Raw genomic sequence first — 19007 nt, 5'->3', positions numbered from 1 at the left:
TGACCGGTATTGGCGCCCAGGGTAGTCGTGGGTTGTTGGGCCTACTCTTCCAGGTATTCCCTTAACACCGCCTCCACTCCCTCCCGGAGTGAACGGCTGGAGGACACGTCTAGATTATTATTTTCGTCAGCGTTGAAATCTCCAGGATGCTTGCCATAATATTATTATTGATGCTTCCTCCAACAATGCCTCCTCCCCCTCACCACCACCAATGCCTTTCCCTAACACCACCACCAACAATGCCCCCCCTCCCACCACCATCACCACCACTCCAACACCAACAGGATGGGGCGGGTTAGCGGTGACAGGAGGCAACAAGACGGTATTGACCCAGCGAGGCAGCTCTGTGGTGGGTGTGTGGCCCCAGTTCTCCTGGGTTGTTACCCTGCCACACCGCGCCACACCGCGCCACACTGCGCCACACTGGGCCACACCGCGCCACACCGCGCCACACCGCGCCACACCGCGCCACACCGCGCCACACTGCGCCACACTGGGCCACACCGCGCCACACCGCGCCACACCGCCATGTTACAGCTTCAATCAAGCTGCTACATTCAATTACTTACGATACTTAAGCAACAAAATATCCACTTATAAATTGCATAATGGTAACATTTCAATCGCAGAGACGATAAACTTGTGAGTGTCGTTACTCACAAGATGAGGTAACGATGAGTATGAGGGCTGGGGAGGGGGGGGGGGACGTAGCTCTCACTCTCACAAAAACCAGAGGTTGATGCAACGCAGAGGCAGCAGCAGCAGCAGGGATGACAGCAGACAATGTAGGCAGCTTGCAGACGGTCCACCACCAGATGACAACTTCTTTCCCTTCACTATAACTCCAAAGTCACTATAACACTCTGCCCTCCGAACCTCCTCTTCTCTCTCTCTCTTGTACCTTGCTTGCTCTACATCTTATTCTTCTGGGGTTCTGTTTTGCTCGTTGATTCCTCTCCATTTTGTTTTTCCTTTTTCCCTCTGTTCCATTATTCTTCTTCATAATAGTCCCTGGTTACTGTTCTCTCTTATTGCATGGTTAATTTCCGCATTTATCTCTGTTCCTTTGTTATGTTCTATGTGTAGTTCCATGTCCTTGGTTCGTCTTTTCTCTCTCGCTTCTGATCCGTGGTTCCTGTTCCACTTCTCGTGGTTTCTTGATCTCTCTCTCTCTCTCCCTTCTTTCGAATTTCTTTGTTGCTCTCTTTCACCTCCTTCTTCGTCCCTTTCACTTTCTTGTTCCTGGGGGATTTCCATGTACATTTTGTGTGTGTACGTGTGTACGTGTGTACGTGTGTGTGTGTGTGTGTGTGTGTGTGTGTGTGTGTGTGTGTGTGTGTGTGTGTGTGTGTGTGTGTGTGTGTGTTCGTGTATGTTCGAACGTTCGGGATTGTGTATAATATATATATATATATATATATATATATATATATATATATATAATATATATATAATATATATATTATATAATATAATAATATATATTGTGTATAATTATATATATAATATACATTTGCGTGTATTTGTAAGTGTATATTCTTATTTTAATAATGGTTTATGTGCAGTTAACGTGTAGGGTTTGCCAACTGGAAAATCCAGTTCACTATGTAGGCGCGTGTGACTGTACACTGCACACACGCGCACATGCACACGCGCACATGCACACGCGCACACGGGATCCTGACTGGAAATTTGTATAGAGGAAGTGTAGTACTCTGCCGGTGTGTGGTAATCACCTGTGTGTTGTGGATGACTGGAGAGTATTGACCACCACCAGCCACACCTGTGTCGGCACCCTAGGGGCCACCAGCCACACCTGTGTCAGCACACTAGTGGCCCCCAGCCACACCTGTGTCAGCACACTAGGGGCCACCAGCCACACCTGTGTCAGCACACTAGGGGGCCACCAGCCACACCTGTGTCAGCACACTAGGGGGCCACCAGCCACACCTGTGTCAGCACACTAGGGGGCCACCAGCCACACCTGTGTCAGCACACTAGGGGGCCACCAGCCACACCTGTGTCAGCACACTAGGGGCCCACCAGCCACACCTGTGTCAGCACACTAGTGGCCACCAGCCACACCTGTGTCAGCACACTAGGGGGCCACCAGCCACACCTGTGTCAGCACACTAGGGGCCCACCAGCCACACCTGTGTCAGCACACTAGGGGCCACCAGCCACACCTGTGTCAGCACACTAGGGGGCCCCCAGCCACACCTGTGTCAGCACACTAGGGGCCACCAGCCACACCTGTGTCAGCACACTAGGGGGCCCCCAGCCACACCTGTGTCAGCACACTAGGGGGCCCCCAGCCACACCTGTGTCAGCACACTAGGGGGCCCCCAGCCACACCTGTGTCAGCACACTAGGGGGCCCCCAGCCACACCTGTGTCAGCACACTAGGGGGCCCCCAGCCACACCTGTGTCAGCACACTAGGGGGCCACCAGCCACACCTGTGTCAGCACATTAACCACCACGAACCCCCCTGGGATTTGAAGTGTACCCCCTGAGAGGTGAACTGTACCCCCTGGGAGGTGAAGTGTACCCCTGGGAGGTGAACTGTACCCCCTGGGAGGTGAAGTGTACCCCTGGGAGGTGAACTGTACCCCCTGGGAGGTAAACTGTACCCCTGGGAGGTGAACTGTACCCCCTGGGAGGTGAACTGTACCCTGGCTACTGGTAATAAATTACTTCAACAATGTAAAGATAGGCTCAAGACTGTTAGACCTGTTGTAGGGTGTAACTCACACTCTGGTCTAAATGTTAAAATAGCAGACGTGATGTTTTTGAGCATATATGAGATCGCTGACAAAATATCATGCACCAGCCTTAGTCCTGTATTAAAAAAATCAAAATTCAAAGATTTATTCAGGTAAAGTACATGCATACAAGGCGTGATACAAACATTGATGGATTTATAGATAGAGCTAGTACATACAATGCCTAAAGCCACTATTACGCAAAGCGTTTAGGGCAGGGTATCACGGTTACAGTATTGACAAACTTGACAAATGCAAAACAAAGCCCTCGGAATCATCCTTGGCTGTCCAGTAACAACCAAAGTAATTAGATATACCTAGCGTTCAAGATTGATTATTGGAAATCAATTTGTTGATAATTGTAAAGCTTCCGCGTGGAAACGACAATAACATTGGATGAGACGAAGTTTTACAAGACACACGGAGTGGAACTAGCGAGTGTGGAGGGATTCAACGAACAACCACTCATAATTTGGCGCTTGGGTCGCACGAGGGATGAGGGCGAACAAGCAGGGCATCCCGGCCTCCCTGGCTCATGACAGCTTTTGACGTCCTCACGTCTCCACACCCCCACCAAGACTCTAGTCACACACATCCCTCATGCTCAGCTTGCTGCTAAATTAAATATTCTTTAACCACCATTTACAACCTGAAATTATCAAACAATATGCACTTACAGATCACTCGGTTCAGCTACAGGGCGGGCGGGAACTGCTGGTACCCCTGGGAGGTGAACTGTATCCCTGGGAGGTGAACTGTATCCCTGGGAGGTAAGCTGTACCCCCTGGGAGGTATACTGTACCCCTGGGAGGTAAACTGTACCCACTGGGAGGTGAACTGTATCCCTGGGAGGTGAACTGTATCCCTGGGAGGTAAACTGTACCCCTGGGAGGTAAACTGTACCCCCTGGGAGGTAAACTGTACCCACTGGGAGGTAAACTGTACCCCTGGGAGGTGAATTGTACCCCATTGTTCATCAACCCGACAGCACAATTGAAGGACATGTCAGAGTCAAGCGCTCAAAATGATTGAAAATACTGCAATAGACACCTTATCTCTCTCCCTCTCCTCATTACTGATATTAAATAACTGAAAATCAAGGCTGTATACGTCCTAGTCTATGAAGCCAGGCATGGCTATGTCTACAGACTTACCCAGGGAGTCACAGCCAAGGGGTGTGGAGGCCCTCTCACACTGGCCTGCAAGACCATCACATTGTTAACGCAGTTGATAATGATTTTAGATTCAGCTACTCAGAACAATAAGTTCCAGTAGAACGGGCTATGGTGAGCCCGTCAGCAGTATTTGCTGCGAGCTTATCAACTGCTTAACTTAATCTTGGGCAAGCAAATGGGGGGGGTGTCGTTGGACGAGAACTCTCGGTAGATATGAAGACAACAAAAGCGTGCATACAGCAAGTGGCAGATCCATTGTTCATCACAATGAAATATGTCAGACAAAACACGTGAATTGGGAAAGTCAGTAGAGTGAGAGGTGATGTCACAGCTCAAGTACGACTTGGCTACAAGAATATCTGACAGCTCGGCGTGTGTGGGGCTCTAGGTGAAGTGTGTGGGGCTCTAGGTGAGGTGTGTGGGGCTCTAGGTGAAGTGTGTGGGGCTCTAGGTGAAGTGTGTGGGGCTCCAGGTGAAGTGTGTGGGGCTCTAGGTGAGGTGTGTGGGGCTCTAGGTGAAGTGTGTGGGGCTCCAGGTGATCAGAAGCTCCACACGTTGAACACTGTTGATTTAGCAGTAAATAGGAACCTTGGAAATAGGCAACTGTTATTGGAGTGTATCCTGGGGAGGGTCAGTAGTTCGACCTTGTGATGACCTGAATATATACACTGGCTTTCTGTCCCCGACAAAACTTATATAAGAATATAAAAATACTAGAAGTGCAGAGGCCTATTAACCACTGGGCGGCAGCTGCTACTTATAACCACCCAGACTCATTCGTATATGTCTAATGTAAGCTTGAACCACTGCAGTGATCTCATATCTGATATGTGGTATATTCCATAGATCAACAACCCTGTTTCCATACCAGTATTAACAAGTAACGGGTACTAACACCCACATGATCAAAGTACCAGTGATATTTTTTATGTCTTAGACTTTACCAAAGTATTTTTTTCAATATTAAGGACTAATTAACGTTGTGAGGGATATCGTGGCGCGGAACTACTGAAATATTGCCAAGTCTTTATCATATTTCAACACAAAAGAGTTTGTGTTGCAGACCAAACAACATGAAAATAGACTGTGGTGTAACCAAGCGGCCTGAGTGGTGTAACCATTTCATGCTATCACCAGTGTGTGTGTGTGTGTGTGTGTGTGTGTGTGTGTGTGTGTGTGTGTGTGTGTGTGTGTGTGTGTGTGGTAGCCAAGGCTGTGCCAGTTACGCCAACAAGCTGCCCGCTCTTCCCTCTCACCGTCGGAACACCGCAGAGAATGTTTGGAGGCGCGTCAGGAGGCCGCCCCACAAGGCCGCCCTGGAGCCGGTGTGGAGTGTGAAGGCGGGTCAACCACGCCACCCGTTCTCCTGCAGGAATACTGCATAGTATTTTGGCGTATAACTTCCCTAAGGCCACAAGCTGATGTACTGAAAATAGTAGCGGTACGCGAAACTGACTTTGTCATGGTTTGTGTTCGTGGGTCCTCGGGTGGGTTAGGTTCGGGCACTTTAGTACAACAGGTTTTTGACGGTGGGAACGCTCGGGAGAACGGGCTGAACGATGGGCCTCGCACTCACTAACCTCGTACTACCTTGTATGACATTATTGGCTCAAGACCAAATGACAATTGCAATTTCTTTTAACCTACATAATTATTGTTACGTAATTTAATAGTATAATAGCTTTGTGGATGACTTTGAAACGTGACTGGAACCTGAAGCCTCTTTCACTCGTGTTGGTCCCGTGAGCGTGTCAAGTATCGCGTCAGGTGAGAGGTTCAGTAGTGAAGTAGAACCATTTGTGTATGTTGTGTGTGTTGTAGGTGGTTACTAGGTCACAAGGTCTGTGGTGAGGGAGGGGGGGGAGGACGTGACCTTTGCCGACCCTTCAGTGATGGTACATTCACCCTCGTCGTCTCCTGCGTAAATGAGTGTGTACTCTCTCACCTGGATGCGCTCACCTGGATGTCCTAACCTAGCTGCGCCTGTAGTGTCGAGCTATAGCGTCAAACCTCCACCTTTCCAGCATTCGACTGGCTTAGACAATGACTCTTAACATATATTTAACTTACTATATTTACCTTTGAAACTTAACTCATAAATTGCAGATGTGTGTGACTCGTGTTTCAAACTTCCCTCGTCTCCCTCGCTCAAATATTACCAGTTTTCACCATTGGTTTCGTGGTCGACTCTAGAGTCCCAGTTGGTCATTATGAAGCCCTTGTACAGTTTACATTTTGTATAACTTGTTCTATAAAAAACAGTCTTTGAAATATTTTAGTGAGGAAATTTATTCCAGCTTAAGTATACTTGACCTCTGGCTTGTTAAGTCGCAACACGCCCACAGTCATTACGAAGTCACACCATGATGCCAGACTATGTTGATGTTCTACATACACCTTGTGCATTCGGGTTACAGTTAGCTCCTGTTAATCACATCAGTTATTTTAGTATGAAGATCATCTATGGAGCGAAGTCGTGATGAGAAAGTCCGGTGGAGACCAATCCTGTGAGCGTGTTGGCCTTGGGATTGGCCCTTCCCCCCCCTCCCTCCCCTCCATCTTCCAATTCATTTGTCCGGTAAAATCTCTTCTATAAATTACCTAACAACTTTGCGAAAAACTGTATTCTGTCATTTTATAAATTTATTTTATCGCTTATAGAACGCGTTATTGTTATTTTAGGCAGCTCAATAACTTTATAATGAGCGTAATGTTGGTGTTGTGTTACCGCAGTAACGGGGCCTTGGAGCTGTCACCGTTACCTCATCCTGGGGTGGGGGGGGGGGTTGTCACAGTCGACCAGGAGGGCAACACTCTCAGGTTGCTGCCTCAGGGGTCAGAGGTTAGCTTCAAATACGAGCACGTTGAACCTTTGTCACACACTTGTTGTTTTTGTTATTTAAGCCTTTACAGTATTTGTTATTTAATGGAACTCTGTTCAAAGGCGTATGCAAATTAATTCCACATTGCCTTCCCCCATTCCAGGTTCCTAAGTCTGGGCCGTCCTTCCTGGTTCCTCTGTTTATTCCCATTTGTATGTTCCTTAGTCTCCTCCACTCCTCCTTCTAGGCTTATCAGTCTCTTTCTCACTTTCCTCAACCTATCCTGCCCTTCCAGCTTCCAGACAGGTTCAGTCTGTCTGGACTTTCTTGGTATCTCTGTACGTCCTGCCGCTACAGATCCTTCAACCTTTCATGTTGTGCTAGGGTTCATCAACTTATTCCAGATTCCTCCCGTTACTGTCGCGTTCCATGTTCTGGAGTCTTATCTACTGGTTCAGGTCTTAATTTCCGATTTCCCGCGCAGACCCACCCCATCTGCTCCCTGATAGAACCTCCCCTCTCTCCCCTACGCCATGTTCAATATGCAGGGGTCAAGTTTATAATCTTCTTAGCCTAAATAATCATACAACTGTTTGTGTAACATTAAATTTAATGATACGTTTTCAGGCACGATAGGGTGGGGAGGTTATGTACAATACGGGAGGTGTTCTCTCGAGCACTTTGTAATGTTTTGCTATAACGCTTCTCTTGTTTCCTGTAAAGAAATGAAAATGATCATGTATGTTGGTAGTAGTAGCAACGCCATCATTATCACACACACACACACACACACACACACACACACACACACACACACACACACACACACACACACACACACACACACACACACACACACACACAGGCTATTTAACACAAGGGGACACAGGTGGAAACTGTGCCCAAATGAGCCACAGAGATATTAGAAAGAACTTTTTTAGTGTCAGAGTGGTTGACAAATGGAATGCATTAGTAAGTGATGTGGTGGAGGCTGACTCCATACACAGTTTCAAGTGTAGATATGATAGATCCCAGTAGGCTCAGGAATCTGTACACCTGTTGATTGACAGTTGAGAGGCGGGACCAAAGAGCCAGAGCTCAACCCCCGCAAACACAACTAGGTGAGTACACACACACACACACACACACACACACACACACACACACACACACACACACACACACACACACACACATATGGACAAATGAAAGAGACGACGTTTGGGTCCGTCCTGGACTCCTCATAAATTTCCAGCCACGCTATTGTAACATTCTCTGAACTAACGACATCATTTCTTTCTGTGCCAGCAGGAGTGATGGGCAGCCCGCACGGTGCGGCGGAGGTGAGCGACGTCTTGGGGGAGGATCACTACGTCTGTACCCTTCCCTCGGAGGTCAAGAAAATTGCCTCCAGGGACCTGAACGAAGACGATGCGAGCCGCGCTGCCGGTCTCCAGCAGATGCGGAACTTCGTGAGGAGGAACCCGGCCATCACCAAGTGCAGGCTCGGTTAGTGTAATGTTCCGTGTGGCAACCACTGTTGTGCTGCCTGTCTCACGCTCGCCCCAACACTGCCAACTCAAGGGAGAGGTGCAGTGTTGAAAGGCAATTAGTTTTACCACACCGAAATATACCACATAATATACAAGCATAAATAACTTGCAACACTTAGCGGAAGTGTTATAAACAATAGTTTTCATCTGCTCACTCCGGAGGTCCGCACATTGTCTTACGAAATTCGGTATTTGAGTCAGCAAGTTTTCTTCTCATGGGGACTTTTACACTGTGAAATGTTTAGAATACCACAGATGCTCATGTATTTTGTCTCGGAAATAAACGAAGTTAAATCACTTTCTGGTATAAAATAATGGTTTAGTGGTCTCCCTTTTATTACGTAGTACTTACCAACTACTTGGAAGGGAAGGTAGTGAGATCATCACATGATGACTCATATCAAACATGAGCGAATGTATGCATGTATGCATATTAATATGTGACAGTGTCAGACCACGGAGGAAGAATTGAAACAGGAATTTCCTTAAGTACTTTCGATTTAATAATACATCTTCAGAAGGAATATACGTATTGTATTCCTTCTGAAGATGTATTATTAAATACGAAAGTACTTAAGGAAATTCCTGTTTTAATTCTTCCTCCGTGGTCTGACACTGTCATATATATATATATAATATATATATATTATATGATATGGATATATAATATGATGAAGCTTTCTATTACGTTATATATGAATAGATTTTTTTAATATGACTCAAAACTAACAAATTTGAATAATTCTAATGTCAGTAATTCTAGTTCCTAATACATTAAAAGTGTTAGGAAAGAATTAATTTGGAAAGAAATACTTGAAAAATACCGAAAATCGCTCTGAAAGGCAAATCAGGCCTTGCTTACTAGGCGAAGTAGTGCGGGTTTGGATATTAGGTACGACATATATACAAGGACTAACACTTCCCACAGCTATGAAAGTTTTTTTTATTAATACATTAGGTACATCTGCATTTGTGCAGCTACCCTAGACTATATGAAGAGGAGCAGTGTGTCAAAAAGCTAGCTACGTGTCTTGAGTTTTATTTTATTACGTTTTCGACAGATGGGAACTTTCTGTTGCGGTTCCTGCGGATGAAGAAGTTTCGTGTGCAGGAGTCGCAGGACCTGCTGGTGAAGTACCTCCACATGCGGAGGGAGCATCCGCAGTGGTTCACCGGCCTCGACGTCCGTGACCCCGACATCGACGAACTCGTCTCTTGTGGCTATTTCTTCGCCCTGCCAGAACGGGACGACTCCGGCCGCAGGGTGTTCCTCAACATTGCAGGTGAGAATGAATGAGTGTGTGTAAGAGGGAGACCAACAGACAAGTGAGGTTCGAGGCGAACTACCGAGAGTACATGACCTGAGACCTGACCCCTTCACAGGCAGGTTGGACACCACTCGCTTCAACTCCGCCCAGATGATGAGGACCATGCAGATGGGTTGTGAATCCCTTTTAGAAGACGAGGAGAACCAAGTGCGAGGTTTCACTTATATCTTCGACGAGAAGGACGTTGGGTTCGCCCTCGTAGCCTTGTGGACCCCGTCAGACGTCGCCAAGGCATTCCAGTGTTGTGAGGTAAGCGGTTCAGCCATAACTTGACCATCAGGTTACCTGCTATGGAATTTAGAATGGATAATTTCGTTCTTTCGATGTATTGTGTGAGATTTTAGTCTGGTAAAAGATCTTTTCATTACTTTGCTTGGGAATTAATCTGGTTGTATAATTATCCTCATCTTTAGTTTATATTTTGTAATATCAACAGTGATTCAGGCGTCTCTGTGAGGTTTAAGTCACAGTTGTAAACAGTCAGCAGGCGTCTCTAAGTGACGCCTGGGTCACTGTGAGTGGTGGTGGTAGTGCTGTGAGGGGTGTATAGCGAGGTGCTAGAGCTGTGAGGGGTGAGGTGCCAGAGCTGTGAGGGGTGTATAGTGAGGTGCCAGAGCTGTGAGGGATGTATAGTGAGGTGCTAGAGCTGTGAGGGGTGTATAGTGAGGTGCCAGAGCTGTGAGGGGTGTAGAGTGAGGTGCCAGAGCTGTGAGGGATGTATAGTGAGGTGCTAGAGCTGTGAGGGGTGTATAGTGAGGTGCCAGAGCTGTGAAGGGTATGTATACTGAGACAAGAGCCTCACACCTTGACCCACCCGCAGAAGTCCGTGCCGATGCGTCACAAGGAGATCCACATCCTTAACCTGCCCACCGCCCTCCACGCTGTCTTCGAAATTACCAAGACGTTCCTCTCCGATAAGATCAAGAACAGGTTCCAGGTAAGCCTGCGACACTTTCTGTTTAACTTGTCCAAAACAAATGAAACAGATGAGAAACTTGTCATAGTCTTGAGAATTGTATAAGGCAGTATTGATCAATATTACAATTATTACAAATAACAATCACAAAGATAGCTTCAGATATACGTTCCTTCAGTCGTGTTTTCTAGTTCTTCAAATAAATTACCCTGAATGTGACTAATTAGCACGTATCAGCAAGAGTATTATGATAGTTGTGTACTAAGTGATATGCATATAAACTTAGCAGGCGAGAATGTATCTAAATTATTTGGGGGATTGGTGATAATATATATATATATATATATATATATATATATATATATATATATATATATATATATATATATATATATATATATTACGTGTGTGTGTGTTGTGACGTCAGGTCCACAGCGACGAGGCCGGGCTGAGGCAGAGTGTTCCTACCCGGATCCTGCCCAAGGAGTACGGCGGCACCATCCCTATTGCTGACATGATCCGTGAGTACCTCTGCTGCTGCTGCCACCACCACCACACCCACCACCACCACCACCACCAACCACCACACCCATCAACCACCAAACACACACCCACCACCACCACTATCGCGACACCATTGGAGTCGTGATATACAAAAAGGGTGAGAGAAGGCGCTGAACTACAGGTCAGTGTCCCTAACTTGCATACCATGCAAGATGGAGAAGATTGTGCGAGAAAAACTAGTGGAAGATCTGGAGTGAAAGAATTTTGTATCACATCAGCATGATTTCAGGGATGGCAAATCCTGCCTCACAGAATTAATTGAATTATGTGACCAGGCAAGAAAGAGAAGGGTGGGCAGACTGTATATTTTTGGACTGTCAGAAAGCCTTTGACACAGTACCATATAAGAGACTAGTGAACAAGCTGGAGATGCATCCAAGAGTGAAAAGGAAAGTACTCCATTGGATAAGGGAGTACCTAAGCAACAGGAGACAGCGAGTCACTGTAAGAGGTGAGGTCTCATAGTGGCGAGGCGTCACCAGTGGAGTCCCGCAGGGTTCAAACTTTGGACCTATTTTGTTTCTGATATATGTAAATGATCTCCCCAGAAGGAATAGACTCGTTCCTCTCAATGTTTGCTGATTATGAGAAGGGTTAAGAAAGAAGAAGACAGCAAGATGACCTAGACGAACTGAATCCAACAAATGGCTACTAATGTTCAATCCAAGTAAATGTAAAGTAATGAAACTAGGCGGTGGAAATAGGAGGCCAGACACAAGATACCGAATGGGAGATGAAGTCCTTCAAGAAACGGACACATAGAAAGATCTAGGAGTTGACATCACGCCAAACAACCTGTCTCTTGAAGCCCACATCAAAAGAATATTATCAGCGGCGTATGCAAGGCTGGCTAACATTAGAAATGACTTCAGAAACCTGTGTGGAGGAATCCTTCAGAACCTTATTACCCATAAATGTAAGACCAATCCTGGAGTATGCGGTCCCAGCATGGAACCTTTACCTTGTCAAGCACAAGACCAAGCTGGAAAAAGTTCAGAGGTATGCCACTGACTAGTCCCAAAACTAACAGGCATGAATTACGAGGAAAGGCTGCGTGAACTGCACCTCACGATACGAAGACAGAAGAGCTCGGGGAGACATGATCACATTCAAAATTCTCAAGGGAATTGACAGGGTAGACAAGGATTGACTATTTAACACGGGAGGTACACGCACAAGGGGACACAGGTAGAAACTGAGTATCCAAATAAACCACAGAGACATTAGAGATAACTTTTTCAGTGGCAGAATTGTGAACAGATGGAATACATTAGGCAGTAATGCGATGGAAGCAGACTCCATACACAGTTTCAAACGTAGATATGATAGAGCCCAGTAGGCTCAGGAATCTGTACACCAGTTGATGACAGTTGAGAGCAGAAGCTCAACTCCCGCAAGCACAACTAGGTGAGTACACACACACACGCCACACTACCACCCGCACCATAAGCCCCCCCTTCCCCCTTCCACCTTTACATCATCTAATCATCAATAATTAGACGTTGAGATGTAAGTCTCGTCCTAACCACACACTCAGACCTTGACACAGCACTCAGGAGAGTGTGAAAGACTTGGTGTAAATTCTTTACATAAATTTCACACATACACAAGTGTGGGTTTTTATATTAAGAACAATGATGTATGTTATTCTGATGACCTAGTGCTGTTGGGCTCCAACCACAGACGTTGGGAAAGCAAAATTATAGAAATATTAGATGGGATACCTGGCTGTGCCCGGGGTACCTGGCTGTGTCCGGGATACCTGGCTGTGTCCGGGATACCTGGCTGTGCCCGGGATACCTGGCTGTGCCCGGGGTACCTGGCTGTGCCCGGGGTACCTGGCTGTGCCCGGGGTACCTGGCTGTGTCCGGGATACCTGGCTGTGTCCGGGATACCTGGCTGTGCCCGGGGTACCTGGCTGTGCCCGGGATACCTGGCTGTGCCCGGGGTACCTGGCTGTGCCCGGGATACCTGGCTGTGCCCGGGGTACCTGGCTGTGCCCGGGATACCTGGCTGTGCCCGGGGTACCTGGCTGTGTCCGGGATACCTGGCTGTGTCCGGGATACCTGGCTGTGCCCGGGGTACCTGGCTGTGCCCGGGGTACCTGGCTGTGCCCGGGATACCTGGCTGTGCCCGGGGTACCTGGCTGTGCCCGGGGTACCTGGCTGTGCCCGGGATACCTGGCTGTGCCCGGGATACCTGGCTGTGCCCGGGATACCTGGCTGTGCCCGGGGTACCCCCTTCCCTCTCTCCCTCTTTCCCATCCCCCCTCCCACTCACCACACTTGAATGGTCGGGAATTGAGCGCCGACCTGCAAGAAGCGAGGCTGTCGCTCTACCATCCAGTCCAAATAACAGAGATTTCAGTAAAGAATTTCGAAATGCATCTGGGATATTTTATTCTCTGAGATCTTGTAAATTGTTCTCAATTTAAGATCTCTTAAGATCTATTTAAGAATAAAAGATCTCGCTTGTAAATTGTTATGATGGTGTCAGAGAGCTGAAAGTCGAAACTGTCACTTTAGGGAATCTATAATAGGTCATCTAAATACCTGGTCGAAGGTAACGTTATTGAGGTCAATGTCTCAGCTTGTATGGTTGGGAATTATGGATCTGGGGAATGCTGACCTTTGTAAACAAACTTACGAAGGGGGGGGAAAATGTTCAAAAGGCATTGGAACTCCTGCCAGAAATGTGAAGTTGATTATGAGGAAATATAATGAGTGATGTTTACAGTGGTTTTACAGGTCTACAGGGCAGAGTAAAACTAGTAGTCAGCACAGGATGGAGGAGGCTCCCAGCTGGATACTTGGAATTATTTAGCAATTACTGCCGTAAAGAGATGGCTTGTTGACAAGCATTTTAGATCCTATTGAAAGCAGGTCCATTTTACGTGATCTTCATCACTGTAACCATTTACACTACACACATCATCACTGTAACCATTTACACTACTCACATCATCACTGTAACCATCTCAACTGCAGGAGGTCATCACTGTAACCATCACTACACACTGGGCCTCATCACTGTTCCTTGTCATCCTGGTGCCAAGTGGTGTGGTGTGTGGGAGGAGGGTGAGAGAGACACAGGCCTGGTATGTGTGTGTGCTGGACGAGTCCCTGTTCAGGCTACAAGTCCACAAACCACATTTCCACTTATAACTTGGACAGGTGTACAACCTGCGGTTTACAATGTGTATATACTAATGAGGTCATACACAGTATGGCCTCATTAGTATACACATTGTAAACCCACCGGCCCTTTGGCTCCACAAGGGCTAATATTTTTCATACATGATTTTTGTTCCTACTTTAGCCTTTATGTTCATATAATGCTCTATACGCAATTAAGTTTGCTCATATTGATGAATGTTTTAATTTGTATAGTTTAATTTGTATAGTTTTTAATTTGTATAGTTAATTTGTATAGTTGTATTTGTATATATATAGTAATTTGTATAATTTGTTTACACCTAAGTTTTAAGAAGGTCATCCTTTGCTCTCCTCCTCAGAGATGTACAAGAAGGAGCTGTTGGCGGTACGAAGTCGCGTGGTGATGCTCGACCAGATGAACATCAACAAGAAGCCCAAGACCAAGAAGATCGAGAAGGCGATCAACACCATCCAGCGGAACTTTAAGAAACTTGACATTGACTAAATGGGGATTATTCATAATCTAGAATGTGATCTAGAATGTGATTTATCTTTTTGTAATAGTTCAACAGCTCTTATGAGCCACTCAACCAGTTCAAAACACAGTGACACTATTGTTGATCAAGTGACTGTTGGATATCTATTAACTTTAAGGGACTTGTGTCATATGGGTCGCTGAGTAGAGCGGCAGCGTTATCCGTTCACTTGAGAAACAGATCATTATTTTGTTCAATATATATATAATAACACCTGTATCTAATGGTACCGAGAAAATAAAACTCTAAAGGCTATGGCAGGAAAGCTTTTGACCATCTAACATAGAAGATCTAAATAGCAATAATATGAGTTTTTGAAATTGAAAAAATCTGAAACAGAACCTTGACTGCTGTTCACGGGCTAAAATGCATTGCGATGCTAAAGTTCAACCCTCGAAGAGGAGAAGGAATGTTACCTTATTTGTGTTGATTCTGCCACGTTCCCAACTGTGATAGCCGCAGAGCTGCATCAGAGCCACGGCATGAAGAACCAATGGATGTTGACCCCCAGCAGTTGGAACCAGCGGATGTGACCAATAGTGCCCTGAACCAGTGACGAACAGTGGCCCGCACCAACGGGTATGGCCCGCACCAACGGGTATGGCCCGCACCAACGGGTATGGCCCGCACCAACGGGTATGGCCCGCACCAACGGGTATGGGCCGCAGTGGCCAGAACCAACGGATGTGACCCATAGTCTACATGACCACCCGATGTGAACCACGACCACCAAGACCAATGAATGTTGCCCGGAGTCCTGAACCCACCAAGACAAGAGGCGCTGCTCAGCCCCGGCAGCTTTCACAACGTTCTGCCGTGACTAGTGTGTTTGCAAGTTGCTCCAGTGATAATAAAAAAAGCTAAATGTCAGAACGCATAAACACCTGTTTTTTGTGAACAAATTCTGTAATATTTACATCAAAAGTCACAGTTAATATTTATACTTTAATAGCGCACTTGTGGTATCAGCTGATATTTATATCGGTAATGAATAGTACTTGAAGCATCTGAAGATATTTTCCAAGAAGCTGGAAGAAGTAGTCAGTGATGTATGAGACATGTATATGTGCCACACGTCTTTAAAGGAAGCCGAACTTGGGTTCTTATAAACAAAGACATTATCTCGAGTATGGCTTCTCATTCAACATTGGTGTGAACTGCTTTATAATTTTTCAAACCTGTGTAATGATAAGGGGGGAAAATAACTCTTATCTTTTGCTTTTAATAATCTCTTATTATTATTTTTGTATTATTATTTATGTACCAATGTGTTTCGTGAAGAGCGTCACCTTTCGTGATGTTCATAGCTCTTGTATCTCGCTCTCTGGTGGCTCGTGTAGGAGCTCTCAGGGGCCAGCTCTTGTATCTCGCTCTCTGGTGGCTCGTGTAGGAGCTCTCAGGAGCCAGCTCTTGTATCTCGCCCTCTGGTGGCTCGTGTAGGAGCTCTCAGGGGCCAGCTCTTGTATCTCGCCCTCTGGTGGCTCGTGTAGGAGCTCTCAGGGGCCAGCTCTTGTATCTCGCTCTCTGGTGGCTCGTGTAGGAGCTCTCAGGGGCCAGCTCTTGTATCTCGCTCTCTGGTGGCTCGTGTAGGAGCTCTCAGGGGCCAGCTCTTGTATCTCGCCCTCTGGTGGCTCGTGTAGGAGCTCTCAGGAGCCAGCTCTTGTATCTCGCCCTCTGGTGGCTCGTGTAGGAGCTCTCAGGGGCCAGCTCTTGTATCTCGCTCTCTGGTGGCTCGTGTAGGAGCTCTCAGGGGCCAGCTCTTGTATCTCGCCCTCTGGTGGCTCGTGTAGGAGCTCTCAGGAGCCAGCTCTTGTATCTCGCCCTCTGGTGCCTCGTGTAGGAGCTCTCAGGGGCCAGCTCTTGTATCTCGCCCTCTGGTGGCTCGTGTAGGAGCTCTCAGGAGCCAGCTCTTGTATCTCGCTCTCTGGTGGCTCGTGTAGGAGCTCTCAGGAGCCAGCTCTTGTATCTCGCTCTCTGGTGGCTCGTGTAGGAGCTCTCAGGAGCCAGCTCTTGTATCTCGCCCTCTGGTGGCTCGTGTAGGAGCTCTCAGGGGCCAGCTCTTGTATCTCTCCCTCTGGTTCGTAGGAACTCTCAGGGGCCAGCTCTTGTATCTCTCCCTCTGGTTCGTAGGAACTCTCAGGGGCCAGCTCTTCTATATCTCCCTCTGGTTCGTAGGAACTCTCAGGGGCCAGCTCTTCTATATCTCCCTCTGGTTCGTAGGAACTCTCAGGGGCCAGCTCTTGCATCTCTCCCTCTGGTGCCTAGGAACTCTCAGGGCCAGCTTCTCCTAAACGATGTAGTGCCATCATACTCACCATCTCGCGTTGTTTACAACTCGGCTCTGCACTAAGTAGCTGTAATATCACGAACAAAGCTGGAAGTGTTTTTAATATGAATATCATCCCGGGAGTGCGCATGTAGTGTTTCTTCCACGTTTTTAATAGCGGTAATACCAATGGTCAACATGTAAGAGCACATTACACTTATCGTAACGAACTCTAGTCATAATTTAGGAGTTCTTTCTTTTTGTATGTCTTTAGTACTCGATATAAGGCACTTGAAACATCCTCAACGTACAAGAAGATGCACTCCAAAAAAGCAGAAAAGCAAGAGCGCTTCCGTGCGCTCGGCTCGCACTCAAGCGCACAAACATACACACAAACACACACACACACACACACACACACACACACACACACACACACACACACACACACACACACACACACACACACACACTTTGTGTGTGAACCTTGGCAGTGATGTGGTGGAGGCAGACGCCATACACAGTTTAAAACGTAGATATGATAGAGCCCAGTAGGCTCAGGAATCTGTACACCAGTTGATTGACAGTTGAGAGGCGGGACCAAAGAGTCAAAGCTCAACCCCCGCAAGCACAACTAGGTGAGTACACTAGGCAATAAATACATAATTTTACCCATACTAACTCTAGTTTAGTTTTAAGATTAGTTGTTACAAGCCAGACACAACACTATTTTGTTCTTGGTCTGCCCGAACGTGAGCTAATTACATGTAAATTTGTTTAGCACCTTCCAAAACAGATGTGAATAAAGAACTTTTTAATTATATTTCTTATAACTGTCCTAATATAAAAGAAGTTACTACTTTGCTCTGATGAAGGCGAATTAGCCGAAAACGCGTTTAGCATTCTCTAATTTTCACATTGTGGTTATTCTGCATACTTGATCAGTGTGTTTGTGATCATTGTTGCGTAAAGGAATAAATATATAAAGGAGAGGATTACAGAGCCTAAAAGTATATAAAGAAGACGGCAATGTATCAAAATAAATTTTAATATAATGTGCAGAAGAGGAGTCACAATAACGTGGCTGAAAATGTTGACCAGACCACACACTAGAAATTGAAGAGACGACGTTTTCGTTCCGTCCTGGACCGACGTTTCGACACGTCGTCGTCTCTCCAATTTCAAGTGTGTGGTTTGGTTAACATAATATAATGTAATTATATTTATAGTTAAAACGGATGAACACAATGTTATCTACTTCTCAAACATCTTGGCGCTGTCTTTTTGTATAATTGCTTACTTCAAATGTGCTTATAAATTTCCTCACAATGGTAAGATGTCAGACCATGAAGTTGACCATCACTTGACGTCACTAACGCTGACGTCACTGAGGACGTTGGTCCTCAGCATGTTTCATAAACCTGCTGAGGCAGTAAGAGTCTGTCTACGGTCTACCCAGCCTGTCCTTATAAACAACCCTTCCTCACACCAGGCTGTTTAAAGCAGCGGCCGGCCTCCCCAGACAACCCGTCCTCACACCAGGCTGTTTAAAGCAGCGGCCGTCCTCCCCAGACGCATTCATCAATTTTAACATACTGTGCATTAAAAATTGGTTTGTTCTCGTATATAAATTAATATTCTTATACATAAAAAGTGTATGTATAGTTTGGCGTAGGTTAGGTTAGGCGTTTAGGTTCTGTTGGTAATTATTTGTATTTGAAGTTCGTGGGTGAAGCATTTAAAGAATTGTGGTTCGAACAGAGGACGTGTGGGAAGCACTTGTTCCGGAAGTGTTCGGACGTCATCAGTTGTTGAGTCGTGTGTAAACAGCTTTTCATTCATAAACAAGGGGTTTGGCGGCTGGATTACCGAGCTTGGATCTTTTTATGCGAGGACGGGTTGAACAAGGCCAAAGTCTATTCCATGCAC

General features: G+C 46.3%; 1 protein-coding gene across 3 annotated transcripts in view; it reads left to right on the top strand.

Moving 5' to 3' along the window:
* The window catches only part of LOC123747287 (clavesin-1), a 58706-nt gene extending 40807 nt beyond the window's left edge, over positions 1-17899 (top strand). For 2 of the 3 annotated variants that reach the window (XM_069319777.1, XM_045729370.2), the window contains exons 2-7: positions 8072-8269; positions 9375-9596; positions 9697-9890; positions 10462-10578; positions 10985-11078; positions 14636-17899. In XM_069319777.1, the coding sequence (XP_069175878.1) occupies positions 8077-8269; positions 9375-9596; positions 9697-9890; positions 10462-10578; positions 10985-11078; positions 14636-14781 (966 nt within the window). In that variant the 5' untranslated portion in view covers positions 8072-8076 and the 3' untranslated portion in view covers positions 14782-17899. Of the gene's footprint in view, positions 1-8068; positions 8270-9374; positions 9597-9696; positions 9891-10461; positions 10579-10984; positions 11079-14635 lie in introns of all 3 variants that reach the window. The other variant, XM_045729369.2, reaches the window with a different exon arrangement.
* Positions 17900-19007: the final 1108 nt, after the last annotated feature.

The sequence above is a fragment of the Procambarus clarkii genome, chromosome 94 (assembly GCF_040958095.1).
Source record: "Procambarus clarkii isolate CNS0578487 chromosome 94, FALCON_Pclarkii_2.0, whole genome shotgun sequence".
NCBI classification, from domain to species: domain Eukaryota; kingdom Metazoa; phylum Arthropoda; class Malacostraca; order Decapoda; family Cambaridae; genus Procambarus; species Procambarus clarkii.
Note: the sequence above shows the minus strand (reverse complement) of the source record. Positions and strands in the feature narration are given on the sequence as shown.